General features: G+C 40.3%; 2 protein-coding genes and 1 long non-coding RNA gene across 7 annotated transcripts; 2 read left to right on the top strand and 1 right to left on the bottom strand.

The window, feature by feature from the left end:
- Positions 1–38: 38 nt before the first annotated feature.
- Positions 39–15,999, bottom strand: LOC113158747 (KATNB1-like protein 1). 4 transcript variants are annotated; one of them, XM_026354903.1, is made up of 10 exons: positions 15,735–15,999; positions 1,924–2,015; positions 1,775–1,812; positions 1,402–1,675; positions 1,202–1,317; positions 1,045–1,095; positions 865–954; positions 665–769; positions 492–585; positions 39–404 (listed from the first exon to the last, which is right to left on the bottom strand). In XM_026354903.1, the coding sequence occupies exons 2-10, from the start codon at positions 2,008–2,010 to the stop codon at positions 372–374; spliced, it is 888 nt and encodes a 295-aa protein (XP_026210688.1). In that variant the 5' UTR covers positions 2,011–2,015; positions 15,735–15,999; the 3' UTR covers positions 39–371. The 4 variants fall into 4 exon arrangements, with proteins under 4 accessions (XP_026210688.1, XP_026210687.1, XP_026210690.1 ...); XM_026354902.1 differs by lacking the exon at positions 15,735–15,999 and adding an exon at positions 2,650–2,781; XM_026354905.1 differs by lacking the exon at positions 15,735–15,999 and adding an exon at positions 2,650–2,781 and having other exon boundaries at positions 1,402–1,666.
- On the top strand, positions 2,215–13,072 carry acp7 (acid phosphatase 7, tartrate resistant (putative)). 2 transcript variants are annotated; one of them, XM_026354900.1, is made up of 15 exons: positions 2,215–2,324; positions 3,162–3,253; positions 3,425–3,540; positions 4,153–4,353; positions 4,442–4,624; positions 5,027–5,052; positions 5,966–6,063; positions 9,563–9,625; positions 10,432–10,546; positions 10,682–10,795; positions 11,373–11,439; positions 11,856–11,923; positions 12,028–12,099; positions 12,477–12,614; positions 12,712–13,072. In XM_026354900.1, exons 3-15 carry the CDS (start codon positions 3,432–3,434, stop codon positions 12,775–12,777), a joined length of 1,320 nt encoding a protein of 439 aa, XP_026210685.1. In that variant the 5' UTR covers positions 2,215–2,324; positions 3,162–3,253; positions 3,425–3,431; the 3' UTR covers positions 12,778–13,072. The 2 variants fall into 2 exon arrangements, with proteins under 2 accessions (XP_026210685.1, XP_026210686.1); XM_026354901.1 differs by lacking the exon at positions 2,215–2,324 and adding an exon at positions 2,753–2,845.
- On the top strand, positions 15,952–23,933 carry LOC113158748. Its single transcript, XR_003298586.1, has 4 exons — positions 15,952–16,090; positions 18,569–18,656; positions 20,125–20,216; positions 23,272–23,933. It is a non-coding gene; the product is annotated as an uncharacterized LOC113158748 (long non-coding RNA).
- The last annotated feature ends 1,755 nt before the right edge of the window (positions 23,934–25,688 follow it).

The raw sequence follows: 25,688 nt of genomic DNA, 5'->3' as shown, positions 1-25,688 counted from the left end.
AAATATTATAAACAAATATTTATTTACACAACGTACAAATGAAAATAAAACAATAATTCAGTCAGTTCAAGATTAAAGATTCAAGATAAAAAAAACCCTCAAGATTATTTATTAATGTTATTATTAGTGATGAATAAAGTTTTTTGAACCTCAAATTAAAACCACAACATTTCTGCGCCATAACTTAAGCTGAAACTTCACACACACATTTATTATTAGAATTCATTCTCATTATTTTAACTGTCAGCTTGCTTTCAGTCGTTACTTCAGTCATTACAGACATGTATAGCTCAACAGGAAAGGCACATAGGTTTCTACAAAGTAATATTTTAATCTCTTGGGGAACACGTGGATCTGGATCTTCATTGCTGTCAGGTAAGACGTGGCAGAAAAGAATCAATGACCTAAGGGACACAGATACAGTATATGAGACTAACTAATTTGGCAGTTTAAGAGCTTTCTAAACACAGTACATGCAGTATAGCACTAACCTTTGCCATGTCTCCTGCAGGTCCTGGAACGGCTTTCAATAAAGGTTCCTGATGCCATAACTCCAGTAACTGCTGAATAAAGACTTCAGAATTTCTGCAACACAAATTAAAATAAAATAGAGAGACACTTCTCCTTGACATATTTACTGTACATCACATAAAAAGGCACTTACTTATCGAAAGCAAGCTTAGCGGATCGATCGTAGCCACTTGTTCTTAGTCCTTCCTGCCATGTCCTCAAAACTGAATGTATCCACTTTAATCCAACTGTAAGATACCTGCAAACATACTTTTCACTCTTAATTTATTTGCAGTTCTGTAATCATCCTGCAAATGTAAAAACTGTCTATTCATTGACTGTGTGCACACTCACTCTTCATATGGACTGGTGAGAACTTCCTTAACCAAAGGGAAGAGGTCAACACAGCAGCCAATGGTAATTCTGGAAGAGTTTTCATCAATGCTGCAGAGAAAATGAGATTAGATTACAGCAACATTTATTTTTTTAGTAAGCACTAGCACTCTTGATTCTTGCAAAACACATATGGTTTACCTTTTGGTTATCACGGGGAGAAAATCAACAAACACACTAGTGTCTCGTATTCTGTGTGAAGACAGTGACGTTATAACATTTCAAATGTATGCACATGATTTTTGATTGTAATTCTAGCAAACATATTGTGACAATGTACAAATCTACAAACGTGTACCTCAGAAGGTATGTCAACAGCTCTCCAACATTTCTCTGCCACAATGTTAAAGCAACTTTGAGTCTCAGGTTTCGTCCAAACAGAACCTCAGTCATTGTGCTATGGTCCACTGTGAGCTGCAACATCAAATTCAGATGATTTCATGTGCATAATAAAGACACAGTCATAAAATATTGTTTGAACTGTGACAGTGTGCTGACCTCACTGAGTGCACAGTAGTCACTCTCTTCAGAACCAGTTCGACCAGGCTTGTGGTTATTATTGACATTTATAGGGAACTCCCAGGCGTCCATGTCAAATATGTCCTGTTGCAAATTAATCTCATTCTCCTTGTTTGCACTATCAAGCGTCCTTCCAGACCCAAGTTGCCTCTTCCAAGCCGAAATCACATGATGGGTCTTCCTCTTACACGACACCACCCGTTTCACCCTGCCCGGGTTGTTACCTGGCCGACTTACTGGATATCTGGGTAGGCTGAAAGGTTTAAACATGCGGGTGGAAACTAAAACTCATAACACATTTAATCTTATGTTATTACAAAACGCACATCATATACGCGTATGCATATCATACCTCTTTTTGTTTGACTCCCTATTTTCTTCATTATCAACCTGCATACAGAAATACAGTCTGCATTGTGATAAATAACATTATGTGCCAACACATCAAAGGCAAAGCTTAGAGAGGCAGGTTTGAGCTTGATAATGACCAGCTCAGCTTACCTCTGTGTTTCTCCCCTGAGAATAATTCACTCTGTACTGGGCTGTGTCATGCTGGAAAGCATGTTGAAGATCACTGCTGGAGTCCATTAGACCTTAGAAACAAGAGTGACAAGTATCACAGGTGGTGCTGTAAGTAACTAACTTCATTTACTCACTGCAGCCAGTAGATAATTAAACATCCACTATCCAGTATTTTTTCACAATATAATAATTGAATCGAAAGTGCTAAGTGATTATGTTGTAGCACTATATATATTTTTTCCAAATATTAATACAAATTTAATTCTCTAGCTTTAATTTGAGCTTAACAAGTCAAAAACACAATTTCCCACAATCCTTGTCGGCATTTATTTGCTGCTGTGACGTAACAGGAAGTGCTCCCAGGACAGCTGAGCTGTGTTGTGAGTGTTTTAAATTTCTACTTTTTAGGCATATTTAGCTTCCTCATTAAGAAATGCTTTGTGCTTTTGTAGAGCTCTATTTATCGTCTTTAGCTAAACTGTACATGTAGTCCAGAGACAAAATAAACAACGTTAATAACGTACTGTAACTCGTGTGTTATTAATACGTGGCTGACTGAGCTAGCAGCCAAGACGCAGGTACAGTTGTTAGCTCTGTTTATCGTTACGACCTATGGTCCAGGAAATTATTAATAAGATATTACATAGACACATACAGCAACGAAGTAAACAGCCCCGGTCCTGAAAGGTGTAGGTGTGCACTCACCGCCTTTTCCTTTCCTAACAGAGAAAATTGATTATTTCTAAGCAAATGCCAACAAGCTCCCAGCCGCCTTCAGCTGATACCGTCCAGACTCAGAGGATAAAGCATCTCACTGAATGGCCTCTTCATCATGCTGCACCCTCTAGCGACTAATCAGATACTTGGGATTTCATACCCAAACACCCCCAACGTTAAAGTGGTAAAACATCAGTGGCTTTAAATCATGCAGTCAGCTGATCACAGTGACATAGACTACTAGTTATTGGTGAGATCAGTGCTTTGACTCAAATGGAAACTGCACTGAACCCGGACAATGCAATGCTCATGTCATGATCAGTGAGGAATATCGTGTGTGCTGCAGCACTTTATTAATCCGAGGGGAGCTGTGACTTGTGGGCTAATCTCTGTTGTGCTTGAGCTCACTTTGACAGCAGAAAAACAACATCAGCTGCTTTTATTGACACATGATCTGCTTCCTCCTTGTTCTGGCTGACTCTGCTGTTTTGCTTCTGCAGTTTCATCATTCATGTCCCAATCAGAGGCAGGAAACAAAGTTTGTGTGTGTGTTGCCGACACTGAGCAGAGTGTAAATTAGCACCGAATGCAGGTGAGTTATTGGAAGGCGTAAAAGAGAGAGAGCATATTTATTCACTTTGTTTTATGTCAGTTCTGTGACTGTGTCATGTGATTTTTTAGAAGATCACATGATTGCAGTGATAATATGGTATCATTTTCTGGATGTGTGTTGTTACTTTAACCTTGTGTTTCTGCTGTGCAGAGTTAAAATGGAGCCTGCTCATGCCGCCTGTGCCCTGTTAAGCCTCGCACCCCTGTTGGTGCTTGGTGTACCTCCCATTTGGACACAGCCAGAGCAGGTGCACCTCTCCTATCCAGGTAATCTTTAAAACTGTTCTTATCAAGGCATATGGTGTGCAGATTTGCAGATGTTTTGTACAAGTTATCACTAGTATTTGTAGAAAGCTGAACAATGTCTTGTTCACTTTCAGTTATCTTGTTTTGTATATTTCATGTAATGTCATTTAAAGGCTAATGGCTTTGATGAAACTTATAAGGCTTATTTTCCAGCAACAGCAGCATGTTCTGCTGAATTGCTCTGGAACACTTAAATAGTACTTGTCCACCCTCTGTAAGTAATTTACAGTAGACTAAAGGCTTTAAACTGCCACACATATAGCAGACATTACCCTTGACTCACACGGTGAACAGAATTTCTTTTCAACATTCCTTGTCAATGTGAACCATGTGGTAGTCATTTAATGTAATGAGTTGATATCTTGAAGAAATGAGTACCTGGCCAGCTTTCAGCTTAACTCAGCCTTTGCATTGTTACATCTTGCCAGAGGCAAGATCAAAAGTATTGTTTTTGTGCAAAGTCAGGATTTTCATGAGTAGCTCTTCGCTTTTATAAATGCACTAGTAACTAAATCCAGTAGTTCTGTCAGATCCCCTTAATTTACATGTCCAATAATTGGCCTTTTTTCACAGGAGTGCCAGGTTCCATGGTAGTGACCTGGACCACCTTCAATAAAACAGAGAGTAAAGTTGAATACAGCCTTCTGGGGGGTCGGCTCTTTGACATGACAGCCAAAGGTGATGCAACTCTGTTTGTAGATTCGGGGGAGGAAAAGAGGAAGATGTACATCCACAGAGTCAAACTTACAGGCCTCAAACCAGCTACTGCTTACGGTGGGGAAACCTGACTTGCCCTTAGCTTATCTGACTGTACTACAGTACTATGTAATTATGAAACTAATATATCTTGTGTTCATTTCAGTCTACCACTGTGGCAGTGATGAGGGCTGGAGTGATGTGTTCTTCTTCACTGCTCTGAATGACAGCACAAGTTTCAGTCCAAGGTTTGCTTTGTATGGTGACCTGGGCAATGAGAATCCTCAGTCTCTAGCTCGACTGCAAAAGGAGACACAGCTTGGCATGTACGACGTTGTCCTACACATAGGTACGCTTTACTGCATTCTGCACTGACACAGCAGTAAAAGAGGCATTCATTTTTTTATCAGTTGCAATGTAATGCACTAGTAATCATAGTAATACCTATTTTCCATTTGTTCGTGCTTTTGAACAATATTGTTTTAATAGTTGCGTTATGATCCCTGGTGTTGAAAATGTGTCATCATGTCATGTCCATAAGTCTTGATATGCACAGCATAAGTCCAGCACTAGCTGTGAATAGCACATCTTCTCATCCAACTATCAGCTTTTTTTTCTAAAATATTAAAGTCTGGATAATTAAATGAAAAATCTGAGAATATAAGTACATAAGTTCAACTAGTGATATAGTATTGTAAAAATCTTAAAATAGAAGATCCATTCTAACTAACTGATTTTTTGTGTTTGACAGGGGACTTTGCCTATGATATGCATGAGGTATGTCACTCCTCTGTCTCTTAAATATCTCTAATGTTAATTGTGTTCACACCTGTGCCCAGTTTCAGCTAAAGCACTGATCATGACATTTATCATTCTAATATTGCACAGTTGATATACGCCATTATACCTTTACCTTCTGCCGCCTACTCAAAGCTCAAGTCACCAGTATTTATTATTAGTACATGTAAAGGCGCTCAGCTGCGGTTCAGACACACAGCTTATGATTAGCATCGCTGTTAAATTCCTTAAGGCTGTGGTGAAAGATGAGAGTCAGGGTCATGTTGCCCAAGTATTTTATGAACAGAAACAGTGCCATTCAAAACCCCAAATCTTACATCCCAGTCAAGTATTTGTGCATCTGACAACCTCCCAACTGTCATTTTTGATATTTAGCGGACATAACCTCATTTTGGATGCTAATATCATTTTTCCTAAAATGAGTTTATGCATTATTAATGCAGTTTTTAAGTATGGGGCAAAAGCTAAATGAAATGAGCAGACTCTTGCAAAAATTAATAACCATAATTCATCCATGCTGTGTTTTCAGCTGGAATGTCCAAATACTTCTTGCAGCGTCGCTGATATTATAAATAGAAAAACAGAGAAAGAGACTTCATCCTGAAGGGTCATTAATGGCTGTGGCAGGTAATAGTTGTCAGAGCAGCCGTCATTTGCACTCTGTTTTTAAAAGCTGTGTAGCCAGTAATAGGATATTAAAGAAAAAAAGTGCTCTTGGTTTCATTGCAGTTTGGTTTGGTTGGCTAAAACATTCCTGCAACTGCCTGAAAAATGGACTTAGTCATTTCCTAAAACTTATTTGGCTAAATATCAGTATATGGAGAAAAATGAAACATTGTTGTCTGGATGAATCAATGGCACAATGTTTAACAGCTGAATGACGCTGTTGTAGGACAATGCCAGGATTGGGGATGAGTTCATGAGGCAGATCCAGTCCATAGCAGCCTACTTGCCCTACATGACCTGTCCAGGCAACCACGAAGCCACATAGTAAGTGGAATTCAACTGAATGTCTCTCTCCACAGTTTGACATTTACACTACTTGGTGTAGTCAAAAATGAACTCGGACACACATTCAGTGGAAAAATTCTTTAAGGAGTCATTTGACTCACAGTCAGTGAGTCAACTTTTCTTCTGTTTTCTATTATCAAGTAAAATTCTCTTTATTTACATGTTGCACCCTGTTCTGCTCATAGTGAATGAACAGAAGCTCATGATGTATAGTATATTGTTGAGAGAGACTTGCCAGACACAACTTGACAAATTGCTTTCAGCATTGGCTACTGTAAAGTGTGTATGTAGATGTTTTTAGCAGACGGGGGAAGGGGGGTTTGTGAACTTCCCCAAAAAACAACCAGTTTTTGTGCTATAGAAAACACTTACGGTCTACCGAAGACTCCTCACTGTACCACTTGAACAGATGGGAGCTATTTTGGTCTCTAAAGGCTGGAGAAGCCTCAGGAACCACCAACATCTAAACAAGGCAACACTATCCAAAACAAACATTTATCTGACTGGGACTCATCAGCTTGCTATCTGTTTTTCAGTTCCCACAGACAGCCAGCGTCTGCATTTTGACTCATCTACACTGAATGCGTTGTTCATATTAAAGCCTGGGAAATTTTCAGGATGCAGAGACAAGAGAAAGAGAAGACTGCTGAATCTTAATTATAAAAACAACCCCAAAATATTAGTATTATATATAGTATATTACTGTTAGTTAGTTCAGAAAATTAATTTGATTTAGATAATCAGGACAATATTAAAATAGTAGTAATAATTTTTGAAGCCTAAACAAATTGTAGCAATGTATAGTGCAGCTACTGTATAAATGGATTGATTTGTGCATAGATATTCTTTATAATGCTGCAGCCTCATAATTATTATGCTACAATGCTGCCTCATTAGACACTTGGAGACACGTATTTTATTATTATTATTACACACTAACACATGATACGTGCCCATGTCTTTGACATGTAGCCTATTATATGATATGTTTTTTGCTTTTCTCTTATGATTAGTATCTGCAGACAATTTATCCCTAAATTCCAAGAACATCTGCTAGAGTGAGGAGTGCGTGTTTAGGCTGAAAATATTTACTTGCTGTGTACTAAGACAGTCCTCGTCTGGCCTTGCAATGTGTAACGTGACCACTGCCTGGTCTTTATTAAGGTGCTGCTAACATAAGTCTCTTTTTCTTGGCACTACATTCTGTCATAAGAGCTTGATATCAAGAACCAAGTTGCTGCATGACATAATCAGAAATCCAGCTATTCTCTCCTTCCCCTATACCTAAATGTGTGTTTTGTTCTGTGGTGTTCTTGAGACGTCAAATATTCCCAGCTGCTGGCCCATAGTTTTCTTCCTCACTCTCTGTTGTGCTTCGTCTCAGTATACCTCTTTGCTCCTCTCATCTTCCAACCTCAAAACCTAATGGGTAGAAAGCTATTGAGACAGGCAGACCACAAATGGTTTCAGTCAGCATTCCAGCAGGACGAGAACAGTGGGTCCCCTGAAGATGTTGAGGCCCCAATCAACACTTTCTTTGTTTACCAAGCAAGGCTCATCTGGAAACAGTCTCCTGAGACGGGAGTCAGTTAGATACGCTTCACCTAGCTGCAACAGCCTTCTTTAACTAGCTCCTTTACATCATCAGGTGATGAAAAGGAAGATTTGTAGAGTAAGTTTATGAGTCAGGTTGTACACATTGAATGTGACATCCATCAGATTTTTCTCTCCTTTGTATTTTTCATGGAAAAGCAAACACACGTGTGTGTGTGTGTTTGGATTTCTAGAGAGTATGTGTATTATTACACCAAATACTAATTGATTGTTTATTTCTACTAACTACAGAGTCTGTGCCCAGAGCTTGGTATGTTTGCTGCTCACCTTCCTTGCCACAAGATGGGAGTATAAACCAATCTAAGGGCTTTTCTTGGTTCATTGCCACGACTCAGAGCTCCCAAGGTCAACCAATTGGCTCAATTTTATAATGTGTGTGGGTGGGTTGGGAAATCTTATAAACTAGAAGTTCATGCATTGCCTGTTGTGATACTTTTACTAATATTTTCATTCTCAACTAACAACTAAAGTGAAGACGAATATGTTTTAGCTATGTTTTACTGAGGATATGTTACTAATGGGGTTATAATAGTGTGATAGACACCCATAGGAGGCATTTTAGATCAACAGAGAAGTATTTCAATTTGTGTTACAGAGGAGTTGCTGAATGATCACAGCACACAGACTGACCTTTGTTCAGCCATTCAAACCTGACTCTGGTGTCCACAGAAACAGAAATAGTTTAAGTCTTATTCAACATTAGTAATAGCCTCTGTGATCTTCCTGTTGTGTCCATGTCTCTGGCCTGTGATCTTTCACCTCACTGTTCTCTAGTTACCTCGAACCCTACATTAACCTAGTGCACTGCAGAGATAGTGAACTATACAACCGCGCCCCAGCTGCTGTCCGGAATAGTGCCTTTTTTTACTTAAGAAAATAACCATTCCCATCACCTTGCTTAGTTAATGGTCCGTTGAGAAGGCTGGCTCCCACCTTCATGCTGAAATTACAAACTGTTAAAAGAGTCTTAGTGGATTGGCTTTGGGGAGAGCTTTCCATGAAAGAGTTTTTCCCTTTTCACCCATTGTAACAATTGCTTTAATGAGGCTGACGGTGCTTTATAAGCCGCTCATAAGTTTTTGAAGGATGTGTGTGTATGTGTTTGATGTAGACTTGTGAAATATAAAGGGGCTAGATATTAGTGGAAGGGATTGTAATAGCATTTAAGTGAAGTTGTAGTAGTAGGAGTGTAGTGTTTTTAAGAGGAGCATGTTCAGATGCATGTTTTCGTTGATTGGCAGGTGTAGTACACTTAGCCATGGTGGCTCCTACGTGCTCATTCCATCTCAGCTCCACCCAGGCCACAGCCCACGTTGCTCAAATTTCAATTATCTGGCTCCAGAAACTGACCATGATTTAAAACTTCAAAACAACCTTTCAAAAAACCTATAGGGTGATGTCACAGAGCTACATCCATGTTTTTCTACAGCCTTTAATTTTGGAGAGGCAGCAACTGATAGCCTGAATACAGCAAAGGGTATGGTTTCTCTGAACATCTAAGACTGGCTTCATTTTTTTTTAAGTTCGAAGCAGATGTCACAACCGCAGTTTGACGGTCATCTTTATCCAATGATCTACCACCCTGCTTTTTCTTGCCAAGTTGAAATGAAAGCTGCAAATGAAAGTAAAACAAAAGAACGGCAATAAATTTAGACCCTTATTTTAGGAATTGCTGGATTCATTTTGTTTTAGACAGAGCTAAGAATCATCTGGAGCGTGTTCTGAAAGGCTTGCAGCTTTTTGAGCTCCACTGTAGGCACCACACAACAGCAGTTTGTGGTGTTAATTGCTGTTTATCAAATATTCAAGGAATTCAGATTGTATGATCAGGTAAACTAATTACATTTCTCTTGTTTGTCCACAGCAACTTCTCCAACTACAGGAATCGATTTAGCATGCCAGGCCAGACTGAGAGCCTGTGGTACAGGTAAAGGAAAAAAACACAATATATGCTCTATAATAGCAGCTTCAGTTGACTTTGCTCTTGGGATGTGTATAAGCAGGTGAAACAACCACAATATAAAGTGGATGCTGGCGGCTAACACAACAGTAAAACAGATTTTGAGCACATATTTTCTAACAGAGGCCTCATTCGAGGTTATCAGCAAACCTCATGCTGTGTTACAGTAAGCATCAATGAGCTGTAAGAGGCGGCCCAAAGGAAAAGGCAGCCAAGCCAAACAGAACACTGTTCTCTTAGTTTAGTCTGCCTCTTCTATCTAAAGACATGGGGACTGCACAAAGGAGCTATACATCAGACTGGTGACTCATAGCCCACTTCAGACCTCCCTCTCTCAGACAGTGAGATAATACCTTGTTGGGCCACAGGCCAGCTGCACACTCCTCATTCCCCTCACCTACAGTAGATGCAGACAGGCCTGTTGGCTTAAAGCCCTTAGCTCATGTAGATGGCTAGGAGCAAAGGCCGGCAGAGAGGAACACTACAGAGGCACCCTGCAATCCTTCAACAGCTACTGGATATAGCACACGTACAGAACACATGCATCTCCATTTTATTATCGTGAAGTCATTTATTTGCATTGGGCCATGTCTTCTTACATTTAGTCAGTGGTAGATCATCACATCTGATGATGACTCAGATAATGGAGAGTCACAAGTGTGCATTAATTCAATAAAGCGAATCATCTTTCCAGCGACGAAGCTGGAGCCACTGGAGTATTCTGCTGACTGTCTGTCAATACTGTGCATCATTTTAACAATCCGTGTCTGCAGCTGGAACCTGGGGTCAGCGCATATCATCTCATTCTCCACTGAGGTTTATTTCTATCTCGAATATGGCCTCGAGCTCCTTTTCAAGCAGTATGAATGGCTGAAAAAAGACCTGGAGGTAAATAACCGCACCTGTTACACATGCTGATTATGGCTTTTTTTTTCTTTGCCTTCTCTTTTACTCTCTCTTTGTCAGTCGTTACGTTCTCTGTTTCTCCATTATAAATCTTACTTCTTCCTTCCCCTGATCTAGGAGGCCAACAAGCCTGAGAACAGAGCAGTACGTCCGTGGATCATCACCATGGGACACAGACCCATGTACTGCTCTGATGACGACCAGGATGACTGCACCAAGTTTGACTCCTATGTATGTAAATCTAACTACTAATTCATATTGTGGTCTAATTTACATAGAAACCACAAGTCCAGAATTCTTTGCAATGCCATAGAGTTTTTGTCTTAGCATCAAACTGATGCTGATTTAGGATTAAAATATTTTTATAAAGAGCATGTACTGTACAGAACCCAGGAATTAAAGAGAAGCTTTACAAGCCCCCTAAAACGTTAGAAAAATTACCTATAAAGGACTTGTTCTTGTTGTTATTACACAAAGAACAGTACAGCATGTAAATTATTTGTGTTTTTTAATCATATAAAGGTATTTGTAAGTTTTATTTTCTCTTGCGTTGCCTGATGCTTGGCTCCTGTTAGCAGACGTGTCACACATGTTGCAAGTGGGCCAGTACACCTCGCAAAGCACGTTCAGTACAGCATGCTGTCATAATCATTCTAATTTGGTTCTAATAGTTTCCAGTCACAATAACTTCCTTCTGCTCTTGGCACTGTTTGGACTGAGGCTCTTCCAGATAGCGTGTCAGGTAGCAGGTACTGTTTCGTTCTTAGTGCCAGTTCATTTGTCCTTATTCCTCTCTGCTAAATCTCAGGTCAGACTGGGACGGAAAGACACCAAACCGCTAGCTCCTGGTCTTGAGGATCTATTTTACCGCTATGGTAAGTTTCTCTATTTGACATCCAGCTGTGCACTACTAATAGGTCTTTAAAATCACAAATTTGCACGCTCAGACAGACTAATGCACTAATATTTGCAGAGTGCGGAGCAATCCAAGCATCCTTTATTAAAAAAGCAGGCCTTTGGTTTGGCTGAGGGCCTAACAGCCATTTCCAAATGTTTTTCCTGTATTACAGTTCTCAGACTTTTTGTTTGTTGCATTTAATTATTAAACTTTTGGTGGAACGTTTTGGTTGTTCTGATCTTAAGCTTTTGTTGTTTGCGGAGAAAGCGCTTAATTAAATGGGAAGACGATCTGAGAAATGGTAGATTACACAGCAGAATTTGCTGAACTGAGCTGTTTGGATAGTTGTTTTTCTTTGAAAGGTTGCTGACTATCATGAAATATCTTTCACAGGAGTAGATCTTGAGCTGTGGGCACATGAGCACACATATGAGAGGCTTTGGCCTGTGTATGGCGACAAGGTCAGCTATTACATTTCAAAGTCATTTCTAATATCTAATGTTAGTCTAATGTAATGTGTCTGATTTTAATTGATGAAAGAGTCTTGATATGCTTTTCTCTTTAGGTATACAATGGGAGCAAAGAGCAGCCTTATGTGAACCCCAAAGCTCCAGTACACATTGTCACTGGCTCTGCTGTAAGTACTTTCATATCACTGCGTCACTGTTAACATTTTTCCACACAGATCAATGCGTGAATTGACAGCAACATCAACAAAACAATGTTATGTATTGTACACAGTCCCGTCTGCGCAGCAGCTGGTCTGCCACAGGAGTTTAGTACCAGCTGTTCCCGGGGAAGTATTTTCTGATGTGGTAGCGAGCAGTGTGAGACATGCCTTGTCATCCAGCCACAGAGGGACTCGTCATCAACATTTCAGAATGCAGCCAGGCTCGCAAACGAGGCACAGCCACAGTTGCAAAATGTCACACAGGCCTTTGTAGACAGAGTCGGAGAGAGGCATGTGGCTCGTCGCTTACAGGTTCAGTTTAATCACTGTTGATTCCCCTGCAGGGCTGCAGAGAGAAGACTGACAGGTTCAATCCAAACCCCAAAGAGTGGAGTGCTTTCCGCAGCACCGATTACGGCTACACACGCATGCAAGTCGTCAACACTACCCATGTTTACTTGGAGCAGGTGTCTGATGACCAGGTGAGCAAGCACAGCAAAAATAAAGGGATTATTACCCGGAAAGCATTATTACCCAGCATTATATAATAGCTAACAAAGACGTTTCTGTGTTTTCCAGTATGGCAAGGTGATTGACAGCATATGGGTGGTGAAGGAAAAACATGGCTTCTCTGCCTGGTTCTGAAAAAGTCATCTTTAAACCATTTGCTCAGGAAATGCACTTTGAACTTAGAACAAGCTAATTTTTGCTGTGTTGCACCAATTATGCAGTGATAATGAAAATGACAAGTTTTTATTCTTTCAGATTGAATGGGTTTTGATTTTAGGCATTTTGTGATGTGATTTATCTGACTGGAGGACCACTGTATTGTATATGATGATGCTGTCTACTGTAAATGTATGGAGAGTAATGTAATTGAAGTTTATAAGGTGTTCTACTACACAACTACACATCTTTTATAAACAGGGTATCAAACTCATTTTTAATATCTGTAAATTATGATTTGTTGTGCATGTCTGGTCATTATTGTCCATCAGAGTAGTCTGGCAAACACAGGACGCAATTTCTTTCGGAGCATATTTTTCATTTTAGAAACCTTGAAAAGCACTTAGACAGATCAGGTCTCCTCTCTATCGCTTTATCATGATGACAGATTCTTCCTTGGCTAATCCAATCAGGATATTGGAACAGCATTTCATTGACCATCTGTGTGGCCATCAGGACCTGAGGCAAAAAGACACATGGAAGTCTACGCCTACACTAAAAGTACTGTTATGTAACTCAGAGATGCTTGTGGCTTGGGCACATGGAGAGTGAAAGAAGTGAGAGTGTTGCTCATGCCACGACTCTCACCACAATGGTGGTATGAATTACTAATCACAGCGTAGTGCTTCAGATGAATATTGGCAGACAGCCTGCGCAGATCTGCATGAATCTGTATTTTCAGTTGTCAAGCTGTTTTTTTTTTGTAGCTCGAGAGTTTAATGATACCTGGTAATTCTGTTGACGCAATATAATCTACTTAAACAGAATCAGTCAGTCATTACTGCTACACGTGAGTTACCATGCAGCATGTGTTTTCTATCCAAATCACACGTAATACTCATATATAAAGAAAGAACACGTTGTTATAATTCAACAGAAATAATGCAACAGACAAAACACTCCATCATCCTACACTTAGTCAAGATGTGTCAACACCAAAAGAAGCAGATAGTTCTGTAGCAAAGCACTGTACAGTATTAGTTAGATGTCAGTAGCTTGTCTGCAAATCTAACCACACATTTGATGAGAACAAATGCCTGGCGTACCTACTCACCTAACGTTTGACCTCCTCACGCTCTACTATGTATCTAGTCGCACCCCATGAGTGGAGTAGAGGTGAAAGCAGCACAGAGTGCACAGACCACGGGGTGCTGCCGGGGAGAGTACATGCTGCCAGACTGTGGTCTACACTGAAAAACTGCTTTTGTTTACAATAGTTAGTCATTTATATTCCAATAAAAGTTGGGTTTTACAGATTAGTCATCTATGTACTGTGTATGATGAGAAAATGGATGAATGGAAAGTTCCTGACTTAACTATCAAGCACATCACGTGGTGTACACGCTCCTCATCATTTAGTTCATGTGATTTCTTTAAATGCAGAAAATAAAAAATGTTGATAACTATCCAGGAAAAAACAGCGAGGAACATGTCATTTATAGGAAATCTGATGCTGTTATTAACATCTGAGATAGAGACACAGCAGGTTCACGGGATTGTGTTGACAGAAATTGATTCCGGGCCTTTTAACACATTTGCTTTCCTCACTTAGTCTATGGTAACCAATTAGTTTCTCTCAGCTGATGATTTTGGCATGCCAGAGGCCAGATCTGTTGGACTGTTTCAACAAAGCAGGCTGAGAAGTTTTGTCTTCCCATTTCCACACTCAAAATAGTGTCTCTTTGGTGCCTTCCTGTGCGCTGATGCTTCTGGCACTTGGACATGCTACGTTTGGCTGGAATTTGTCCTTTTCGGGTTCGTACAACGTAGGAATCCGTTGCCAGTTGATGACCGGCTAAAATAAGATCTGCTGTCTGGTTAAACTACACAGCTTCCTGAAACCTCGCCATGACCACACAGCCTTCCCACTTCAGTTAACTTCATTGCAGCAGTCTAATTTCTAATGGCACATCAACAGCTATTTATCCCTTTCCCAATGGCTCATGGCTCAGAAAACCCTAAAAGTAACAAACTCTCTTAAGACCACATGTGAGATTGAGAACCAGATGTCTCTTTCTCTACACCAGTCATCTATGAGACCGCTAAATTCTTGTCAATTAAACCCGGTGGCTTACCAACATTATTTATCTATTTTCAAGAGTCTAGTAGCTCTCACACTCAACAAACCCCCGCAGGAGACAGAAGAGGGATTCTCTGGAGGTATTTATCTCCATGGGTGATCAAGGGCCAGCGCTTGAACACAGGGTTACACTGTGGTGACCAGGGACATGTGTAATGAATTCAAAGCCCCTCAGATGCTGGATTCCACAGATATTTATCAATCCAGAAGTTTAGTGTTCTTCCAGATGCAAAGCATCACTATTAAACAGCCTCAGAAAACCATTCAAACAAACAGCTAAGTACAGTCTGCCCTGGAACATCGCTGCACATTCTTACCATAATTCCAGTCTCAACAGCAACACCGCAATGATTAACAGGACTACAGCGTGTGGCATCAACAGGAGCACAGTGTGTTCACTGGAAACGTACCATAGCGCTGCCGGAAATCTGAAGACAACATCATAGTACCGGTGCCCAAACAGAACACTTTGATTTTTTTATACTTGCACAAAGTGTTTGATATAAATGTAAACTAAATATATATAATTGAGCATTTGATGAAAGCAGTATATTATTATAGTATATTGTTTCTAGAGATATGAGAGTGTAGGAAATCATCATCATCATCATCCTGTAAACTAACGGTTAAATGGTTTGGGCCCTAGTGTGAAGGAAGCCTTGCTATGCTGGACGGAGCAAGATTATGCAATGCGGCGTGCATTCCACAAGGCTCTGTTTGTGTTTGCCTTCATCACCTGTCACAACAACAAGCTTTTTTTTTTTTTGTGTGTGTGTGTGTGTGTGTTCACATTCACCTCTGTCCTCGATGTCAAGGCACGAAGATCCAACTCATTTAACTACTGCTACATGCTGTCCTGGCTCCGTCGTGCCAGCATGGTTAAGACAATTTGCTCTGTCTTGACTCACAGGCTAACACTGCTAACCACACGCTGTCACACAGGCTGCCGAGGACAACGTCGGACTCATTCCGCTTATACTGTGTCCTACATTTTGTGCGTGCCTGTCTTCTACTTTTACTGCCAGTGCTCGTGTTGATCCTTGTCCTTTGTGAGCACCGTCTGTGTTGAGGTGAACAGCCTACCTTTGGGATTTTTGGGTACAAAGTCATCACTCTGTCAACACTTGAGACCCGAGCTCCAGCAAAGCAAAGGTCAGCGGGCGGTGTGCATGTCCAGTGCAGTATTTTAAAGGGAAGGTAACACAATAACTCTGTCAAAGCTCTGGTTTTAAAACCATTTAGAACGGAATGAGGTGATTAATGGTCATAATGGCTTTTGCACTTTAAACCCTAGACTCGTCTTAAAAATGTCAAAGAGAGCCTAAGGACTCCTTGAGTGATCATAACTTCAACGCTTCACACTCCTCATTCTGGCACTACGCAGTAGTGGAGGGTGGAGTTTCTATGGATCCTGTTATAATTATTATACACTTCCTGTTACTACTGTTGCATTAATGTGTAAGCATCATTTTATTGTTTTGTATAGAAGTATAGGTGGAGGTGTGTATTGACAATTTTGCATAGGACTGAAAGTAATAGATGTTAAAGTAGTTATTGTTAGTAGTTAGTAGTTAATAGTTAGTATAGTAGTAATTGTTAAGTTCTTCAAACTGGTTCTCAAGTACATTTAGTGAGTAAATGTACACTACAGTATGTGACAGTATACGAGTTTTGTCAAGATGTCATTAATGTGTTTGCTTCAGAGGAGGGGAACTGAGCAAGAGGTCAAACAGAAAGAGATCGGACAGCATTGAAACCCGTCTCTGTCTGCAAAAGCACATTTCAGGCTGTAAAGGTAATCATCTTGGGAAGGTGGTATCCAGTGTTGTTTTGTCATTATAGTCGACCTGTCTTTCTGACGGTAAGGAGGTATTTATAAGGAGCGCAGAGAATGGATAATGTAGCTCAGTCATACAAAGTATTCAGAGAATCTGTGCAACAATAGCATGCAGTTTTCTCATTATTGGTCATTGATGCCCTTGACATCTGGCAAAGGACATCAATGCTACGGGTGGACTCAGACAGATAGGTATGTCCTCTGTCTAGACCTGTGATGATCATGACCAACTACATCAATCTGTCTTAAACTGGTCTAGATGATCTAGTTGGTGAGATTTAAAACAGAACTCTGTGTCAGAGCCAGTTTAGCATCAATTTGTTATTAATAATAGAGGTTTTTAGCCCTGCACGGCCCTGAGCACTATTTTTACCACTGAAATATAACTTAAGCACTTGATGGATCGACAGAAGCCTATTTATTTCATAGATGCCTTGACTTTCAACCAAGCACAAGAAGGTCAAAAGTCTATGTGTTTAAATGCAACAGCCTCACAGCCTCAGCTGATGAGCAGATGAGCAACAACATAGCAAACTGCTTTCATTTTACCGACATGGCGTGGACATAACATTAATATGACGTATAAGTAAATCCAGAGTACATCCACAAAACAAACTTCAACCACTGACAGTACATTACATTCTTCTCAGGTGATAACAGAGACAAGTGGTTGCAGCTTTTTTACCCTTTCATTGCAAACAGCCAAGAAAGCAAAGAAAAACATGACTTGGAGTGTTTGTTCTACCTCACAATAAGAATGTTTGACCACCCATTAAATGGACCAAGGCATGAATTTGGGCAGAGAAAAGTAAACCATCTAGTGGCTGAAAATTGATTTTGTGTGGCCACTGGCTGCCAGTGGAGCTTGGAGTTTAAACAGAATCAGACTCAAAGACCTAATGGACGTGCTGACAGCAGTCAGATGAGATGTCTGGTGAGGCTGGCGTGGTGCGGCTGAGAGGGAGAGAACCTACAGCTGCTGAGAGAAAGGGAGGGGTGTTGTGGTCGTTGTCTCTTCATGTAAGCTACAGACCGACAGGATAACACAGTCTCGTGGCAGCCTGCATGTTTTTCACCTCAAACGTGTTCAGCTGTTTGCTCGCTCAGTCAACTTGGCACGCAGACAGAGAGCTCAGACTTAAAGGCAGGTTTGAGTTCGTGTAAGGTAGTGCTGAGATTGGATTGCATCTTAAATAAAATCATACATAATTTGGAGCAAACTTTGCTGAATTGAATCATTCCCCGACAAACCACTTAAACACGATTAACACGTGCTGACCAGCAGTAGCAGTGCACATGAGGGGAAAATGGGAACGGTGGGGCAGTGACAAAGAAGCAACTTCTAGATGTTCTGTTCAAATCATCTCAGGTACTGAAAGCACTGTCCATTTTCTAAAATTAAAAGATAACACTGTTGCAATCAAGAACTGACACACAACTTTTTGTGAGGGAATCATAATTACCAAAGAAACTAAATAACTCAATAACTGTAGACACTGCTTCACAGGTTTTGAATACAGACTGACACAAACTTTTACATATAGTATACGATTTTGATCCGTTACCCTCCTGGTAGTTCTTATCTTCAGCGCTTTCATTTCTCCTGCAGAGCAGATACGTGTGCATAAAATGTCCTTAGGCCTCTTTATCTGATTGAGTCTAAGTCTGCTACATTTTGATCCCTCCACTTTAGATCAGGCCAAATCACAGAAAAAGTTCTAAATATCATTATCATCTCTGTCTACTCTTTTATAGACTAAACATTTTCACACATTTTCCTCTTTTCTGTCCAGCATAATGTAACCCATCACTAACGGGAGACTTAACGGAGAAATAAACAAAATAAACCAAACAGCGTCCCAAAAGACGTCTGGATACAAGGTAATGCTTCGTATTTTTACTATTCTCAACATTTCCCATACACAGACTAACACTAAGAGGGAATTGCTTCTGCTTACAATAATATCTGTCAGTCTTGAACCTGGTTTAGCTTATTTGTCTGTGCTGTTGTTCCTCAATTCTAAACACTCTGCTGCACGGTGCGACGTGATTCTTAATCACTTTTACAGCCTCTGAAGTTAAAAACAAGAATAAACCAAACGGTAATGTTGCAGTCCAAAACCAAAACAAGTAGCTGAAAAACACTAAAAGATGAGTGGAACTGCAGAGCTGGGTGATAATACTTCATCACTACAATCACGTATTTTAATTGCTTCCAGTATTCAAGATATGCATTCGATCAACTTTAACATTAGTGACGACGTGCTGCTTTCGCCATAAGAATTATTTAAGCTTAAGTGGGAGGAAGAGCTGGAACAAAGAGGAGAAAGCGTGAGTCTGCAGAATTGAAAGAAGCTTCTGTTAGTTATTTAAGACTTCCCAGTCTGCATAACCATGTCCTCCACATTCCAGTATAGAAGAGAACAAGATTAAATACTTTTGGAGATGGAAGCTGGCTGTCCTTCCTGCTGTGGTTAGTTTAGTTGCCTTCAAAAGAAAGTCACAAAGGTTATTGTGATGAAATACTTTCCCTATGCTTGTGGAAATCTGTTTCGCGTTATCTCAAAGGTCAGCAAGCATTTGTCCCAGACTCAGCCGTCTGCAACAGTATGGCTCCTGATTCAGTAAGAATGCATTCATATGAGAAGTTTAATAATACGCAGTCTGTCTTCACTTCTGGGCATGTGGTTATTGTGAAGATAGAAACAGGTTGATACTTCATCTGGCTTTAGGCAACAAAGATATATCATGTGGAATGCACATGATGAATCAGGCATAAAGGAAAACAGTAACAAAAGTAACTTCGTCAGTAACTGAAGCACAAAATCCTATCGTGAAGAAGCAAACAGCATGAGCAACTCATCTTTTTCATCTAACGTAGTACTCTGATATCCTTTCAGTGACTAACTTTAGTTTAGTCTGTCCCAACATGAAGCTGGCATGAGGTCAGCTACGGCTTTAGCATTAAAGTGACATATTCCTCTTGTGTTTGGTTTAGTACTTCCTGTCTCCTCTGTGGTGTGTAAACTTTCATAGACAGAGAGAGCTACACTTTTCTCTTTCCCACTTTAAGAATACGCTTACATTTTGGTCCAAACAAGACCCACAACGGGTCTATAAAGTAAAATAAATAGTAAGTACCAGTTTTCACTTAAATGTAATGATTATGATTTTGAATAAACACTATAATTAGTGTATAACTCCCTCAGTAGGGAAGATTTCATTTGCTCATGCATGATTTTTACATTCACCACTTTGACCATGACCTTTGTAATGCACATCTGTCTGTGTACATTCATGTGTATTTGCATATATGACTTTTGACTTTACGAATGTGTGGGTTCATCAGCACACACCTCCGTCAAGTATACACATGTGGGGAGTCTTTCCAGTCCGGGGGTTTGGATTCCAGCTATTCCCACGGCTGTGACGGATCCAAGCGTAAGTCAGTCACTCTGCTGTGATTCACTCTTTTGTGCCTCATGACTCAAAGCCCTCTTCCCTGCCTCCTCGTGTCCTCTTCTCACTCCCACTGTCCTCTGAGGAATTGTTCTTGGCATTTGACATGCAGCCGGCTTGATTGCACTTCCCCAGTGGTGGTGTATACAGCATTTCTGCACAGCCACAACTTGTGGACATACACATAATGCATTTTTACAAATAAAATAATTAGTTGTTCCTTTCCCACATGGTGATTCTACAAACTCCTAACGATGAACCAACAAAGGTCTTAAATCATGCTGATACAGGCACACCACTGTCAGCTCGAGTGAGAATCAACACATGCAGATTGTTGCCTTTGGAAAGTGAATAATTGGCTCTTTCATGAGGTGGCAGTCAAAAAAAGACCCAGTGAAATTCCTTAGAACTGGTCCAACAATAAAAAAAACCTACAAGTTGTCTGTTCCAGCTAAAGTATCACACAAAGACAGATCCCAGGCGGGCGGGTCTACTGCCGGGTGTTAAAGAGGACCAGATGATGGGGCTAAGGTGTTTTCAGCTATGGGGTTTCCGATAGTCATATTTTATAAGAAGATGGGAAGAGAGGAGCAAAAGTGCAGATGTTAAGGCTTGTTCTGTTGCCCTGAGGTCTTATTTGTGTTTGTCTCGGTTCAAACTGTGCACTAGCTTGATGCGATTATGCAAGATTGCCTGCACAGCTGGGGCCTTTGTCGGTTTCTGTATTTACTGATCTCACTAGATTTGCCACTGCAGCATATTTTAAATGCACTGCGAAGTAATCCCCTGGACAGAGCAGACCCGTGGTCAGATGAGGTTGAGATAAAATGACCTCAGAATTTAGAAATCAATAGATTCCAATGAGACAGGTTTTCTCATGTGGATGCTGTGAAAAAGACTTCCTGTTTTTCTCCTTGTGAGCTTTATACTAGTTTCTTCACTTTCTCACTAGAACTGTGCAAAATGGAAGTAAGATTATATTAAAGAGAAGTATTGCAATTAAGTTCAGCATTCACCCTGAGCATCGCAAAAGTGGAGCTACATCCCACACAGACAAATCATCTGATAAATTAATGCATAAATTAGGAAGTAACTGTCTCCATAGATTCTTCTACAAAGCGTCCCTTATTGTATTGGATTGAAGGAGTAGATTTTGGGAGATGAGCTGGAACCTCTTGACTGGGTGCTAGAAATGTTCTCAGGTTAAGCTGTAGTGTTGTAGTTACTGTAACAGACAGATATTACAGTGTATTCATCTATATTACCCACCGGAAAACTACAGAAAACAGTCCTTAGGCAGCCCCTTTGTCCGAAATAGCACCAGCTGGCATATCTGTTTACAGGGCAGCCAAACAAAGTCATGTTGATTTAATAAAGAGGCCGGTAAATAAAAATTACAACCGTGATCTCAGTTTTCACCATGCGTCATTTGCCTGCTGAATTGTGCAATCTTTGTTTATCACCCCCAAAGAGACAACTGCTCAAACGCTGGCCGGACAACAGCTAGCAGAAGACACGCAGTAACGGCTCACTCTGCTTTGTCTTTGCTCTTCTATCACTCTGCAATATTTAAGACTGACCTGCAGCCAAAAACTCTGAAGATGGATGTTGTGCTTGTTATGAAATGGAAAACGATACCATGCAAAGAATAATTTTGATGGGGCAAATAAAGCATATATGTTTTTCTTTACTCATTTGTCCCCTCGCAATGTCTTGCTCGTTGCACTTGCTCATACTGTCTCTACAGTAAGCATCTCTCTGTGCATGTTCTACTTTAACTTAACTTTAATTTCATTCACTCGAGTAAACAATCACATAGTCATTTGTATTAAAATGTCACGACCATGAAAGTGCAAGTTTCTTCTTGAATGAATGACTCGCTCGCTATGGTTTCATTCTATTAAAAAAACAAAAAGTATACTTTGGACACTACTTCCACTGGAAGACAAGAGTGAACAAAGCTGTGCCCAGTCATCCTCAAAGTTAATGTTTTGGATCAATAAGTGTCTTTGCCTCAGGCAACATCGCCCACTACTGAGCTGAAAAGCACAGATGCCTAGTGTTCTAGTGCTAAAATGTCTTCAGCTCATCACAGCTAGATTTCTGAAAGCCAAACGTTCCAATGCAGAGATTTAATCTCCCTTTCACTTCTTTTTCCTAAAAAAAGGAGGTGGATTGACAAACTCTTGCTCCTTTCTACACTTCTTCCACAAGAACAAGTGAAGAAAGGAGAACGAGTCTTATTGGGTCGGTCCAAGAGCACCCGACCTGGAAAACAAAACAGGTGAAAGCATGGAGAGAGAGAGAGAGAGAGAGAAGGAGAGAGAAATCTGCCTGTCTCCAAGAATTCAGGCTGTATTTTCCACAAAGACCAAAGGATAAACATCGAGTGAGCTGTCATTGACAGATCCAGCTCTCATCTCCACCTTGCAAGCTTGCGCGGTCAAAATAGAAGGGACGGCAGATACCGTAGCGACTCTTCAAATAAGCTGCACGTGGCACAACACCTCCCTTCACAGGAAAGCGAGAAGGAAGATGAGATGGAGCGAGACTGTCCCTTCAGCCAGTGGAATGGGAAAACTAAACACCTCAGTTTAAACATTCAATAATGGAATCCACTCATCTGTAGTCAACAGCCCCGACGAAAACAATGACCTGCCTCTTTTTTGTTATTCATTTTTGTTCTTTGCAGTATTTTTCTTTTTTTGAAGTACAAACATCTACTCCTCTAGACCAAAACAGCATTAACCACATCCTTCAATCCAAGTCAGACAACAGCTGCCTTGTGAATGCTGTTTTTTTAGCCATACTGATTTACAGTTGTATCTGTCGGTACACTACTTTGGTCCTAACTGAAATATCTCGATAACTATTGCATGAATTGTTGGAAAATGTTACTATAGGGTAAATCATCTCCTGAAAGGAAGCAGTTTGCAGTCAAGGTAATAACACACAGTTTGTTTAAACAAACAGTCATTAAGAAAAACTGATGAATTACATCATCAAAAACTAATCAACAGATGCCTTATCTTCACAGGCCTTTATGCCGGCGGTGAATATGGCCATAAAAGGGCAAAGGGGAAGTGATGTCAGAGTGCAGAGCTTCGGCAGCCGGTCTCCTGTGGAATCCTGGGCGATACCGAGGATGACGGAGAGCAGCTGCTGACTCAGTGACTCATTTTTACCTCAGTAGGGAGAAGAAGGGATGGAGAGAAGGATATGGCAGAGCTGCAGCTCTCGCCCAGACAAAGAACAGACACAGCTCGTTCCAGCGGGACGAGTGACCAACGTAACATTTCACGAAACAATTTGAAATGTTCTATATCACTTTGTACTCACTCGCCTCCTTTGTATCACGTTGCAGTGGTGTATAATATAAAATATGATGGAAAAAGTCACAGTGAAAGCATTAATATTTTGCTTATTTCTGTAATTAGAGTGGGATAACTGGAAGTTAAACCTTTAAGCAAAGTATTTTACCTTGGTGCCGTGTGGCTGAATGACAGCAACCCAAATATGTGTTTCTCTTTCTTCCTCTCTCTGTCCCTGTTTTGCTTTACAAATTATGTGTGCAAGTCTGTGTTTTATCTGGATTATAGCAGAAGCAACATTTTAAGTTCTGACAGATGAAAATGGATCAGTGGCTCACAGGCAGTCAGGCTTCAGATGTAGGGGTGGAAAAACAAGAGGTACTAACTACTCAAGCAGAAGTGAAATTACTTGGATGAAAGTCTGGGAAAAATAATAACTTATATTTATTAAAGTGCTGTTAAAACAGAGGTGCACGCAGCAGCACTGAAGAAGTCATTTAAATGCTTCAGTGTGCAACACTGACATACTTTACACTGTGTACTTTATTTTGTAAGTTATACCTAATCTGGGTTTCTATTTTTCATTTTTTGTGCTTTTATAAAGAATAAACCTGAATTAAGCTTAATATTGTTATATATAAAATAGATAAAAAATATGGCTCTATGGACACTTCAGCATCTTTCAGCTCAAATGTCTGTTATTTCATGTGTTGAAGGCGGATGCAAGAATATTCATTTGGTTCCTGTAAGTGAATGCTAACCTGGTTCTCTAACTGCTGCATGTGTTCAAATGCAAATTAGGTATATTGAGTTCATATGATGATGCGAAGTGCTCACTGCTGTATTTAAAGGTTGTGTCGTTATTCCCTAAAAATTGAAAGGCTGTTTCTCTGGTGGTGGAAAAACACATTAGTAGCTGGTAATGTTAAAGACTGCTCTTTTGCACAAAGTGTCCCAGTAAACCTTCCACTGATGTATCATACACAATGCCAGGACCTGGAAATGGCTCACCTACCTGGAATGCAACCATTGTCAGTTATATTAATTACATCTGTGCCTTTCCTGTTATGGCACTGTCAACGATCCCTGCCCGCCTGACTGGTTCAAAACAACATGACCGCAGGTTATTGTATATTTGCGTTCCCCTTTTCAGAAGTACTTGAGCACAAGACCTCATAAAAGAGTCTCAAGTGGAACAGGTAAACAAAAAGCTGTGAATTACTGCAAGGAGAGTGTTACGGATTAGCTGGTGATGGAGCATCCCAGTTTATCACTGGTTTGCCAGGAGAAACTCGGTTTCTATTTGGATAGTGTAAATGAAAACTACTGGTGGGTAAGCAGAGTTGACAGCAGCTGAAATCAATCGAATTCATGAACTCTGGCACACCTCAGAGGCCACACACACATACACATACACATATTATTACAAACACACACAAAACTCGATACCACAAATTTGATACAGAGCTCTCTCCCCTTTGAATGTGGGAAAAGACCATCTTTCTGGTAAAAGTTTAGCATAGTAAAATATATCAAACGGCTCTGAGCTCTGATCGTGTGTTCCACTCTGATGGTGTGTGTCCCAGATGTTTTTATTTCAAAGCACTACAGTGGCAAAATTCCTGCCATGAGCATCTGGGAGGTGTGAGTGTGTGCATGGGTGTCTTTGATGATTATTCCAAATGATAACAGTTCTGACCATAAATAAGGTTCAATGCGATGACAGTCACATTGTCTTTGAGATCATTCTGAAACACTGTCTTAATCACCGTTAGACAAAACAATGAAATAAAGCTGTGGCTGTCCTTAGTGAAGGTGACTCTGCTCAAACAACAGTCAATCAGTGGATTCAGGGAGCAAAAATCTCATGACATCAGCTGTGACTAAACTGGAAAGAAGCTTCTAATATAAACTTCACTCCGGTCACTGTTCCTTTTTTCGAAACAACTCAAAACATAAACATAAAAAGTAATAACCAACATTTGGACACATACCAGCTCAGTTAAAAGATAGCAGAAATGTGGAAATCCTATTTTTTCCAAGTACATACCATTCCTGTTGGTGAGATTATAGGAAATTCTGTGATGACACAGGAGCCTTGTCCTTATTTGGCTGTTGCTGTCCTTGTACTGTGTCCTGCTGA

The sequence above is a fragment of the Anabas testudineus genome, chromosome 12 (genome assembly GCF_900324465.2).
Source record: "Anabas testudineus chromosome 12, fAnaTes1.2, whole genome shotgun sequence".
Lineage (NCBI taxonomy): Eukaryota > Metazoa > Chordata > Actinopteri > Anabantiformes > Anabantidae > Anabas > Anabas testudineus.
Note: the sequence above shows the minus strand (reverse complement) of the source record. Positions and strands in the feature narration are given on the sequence as shown.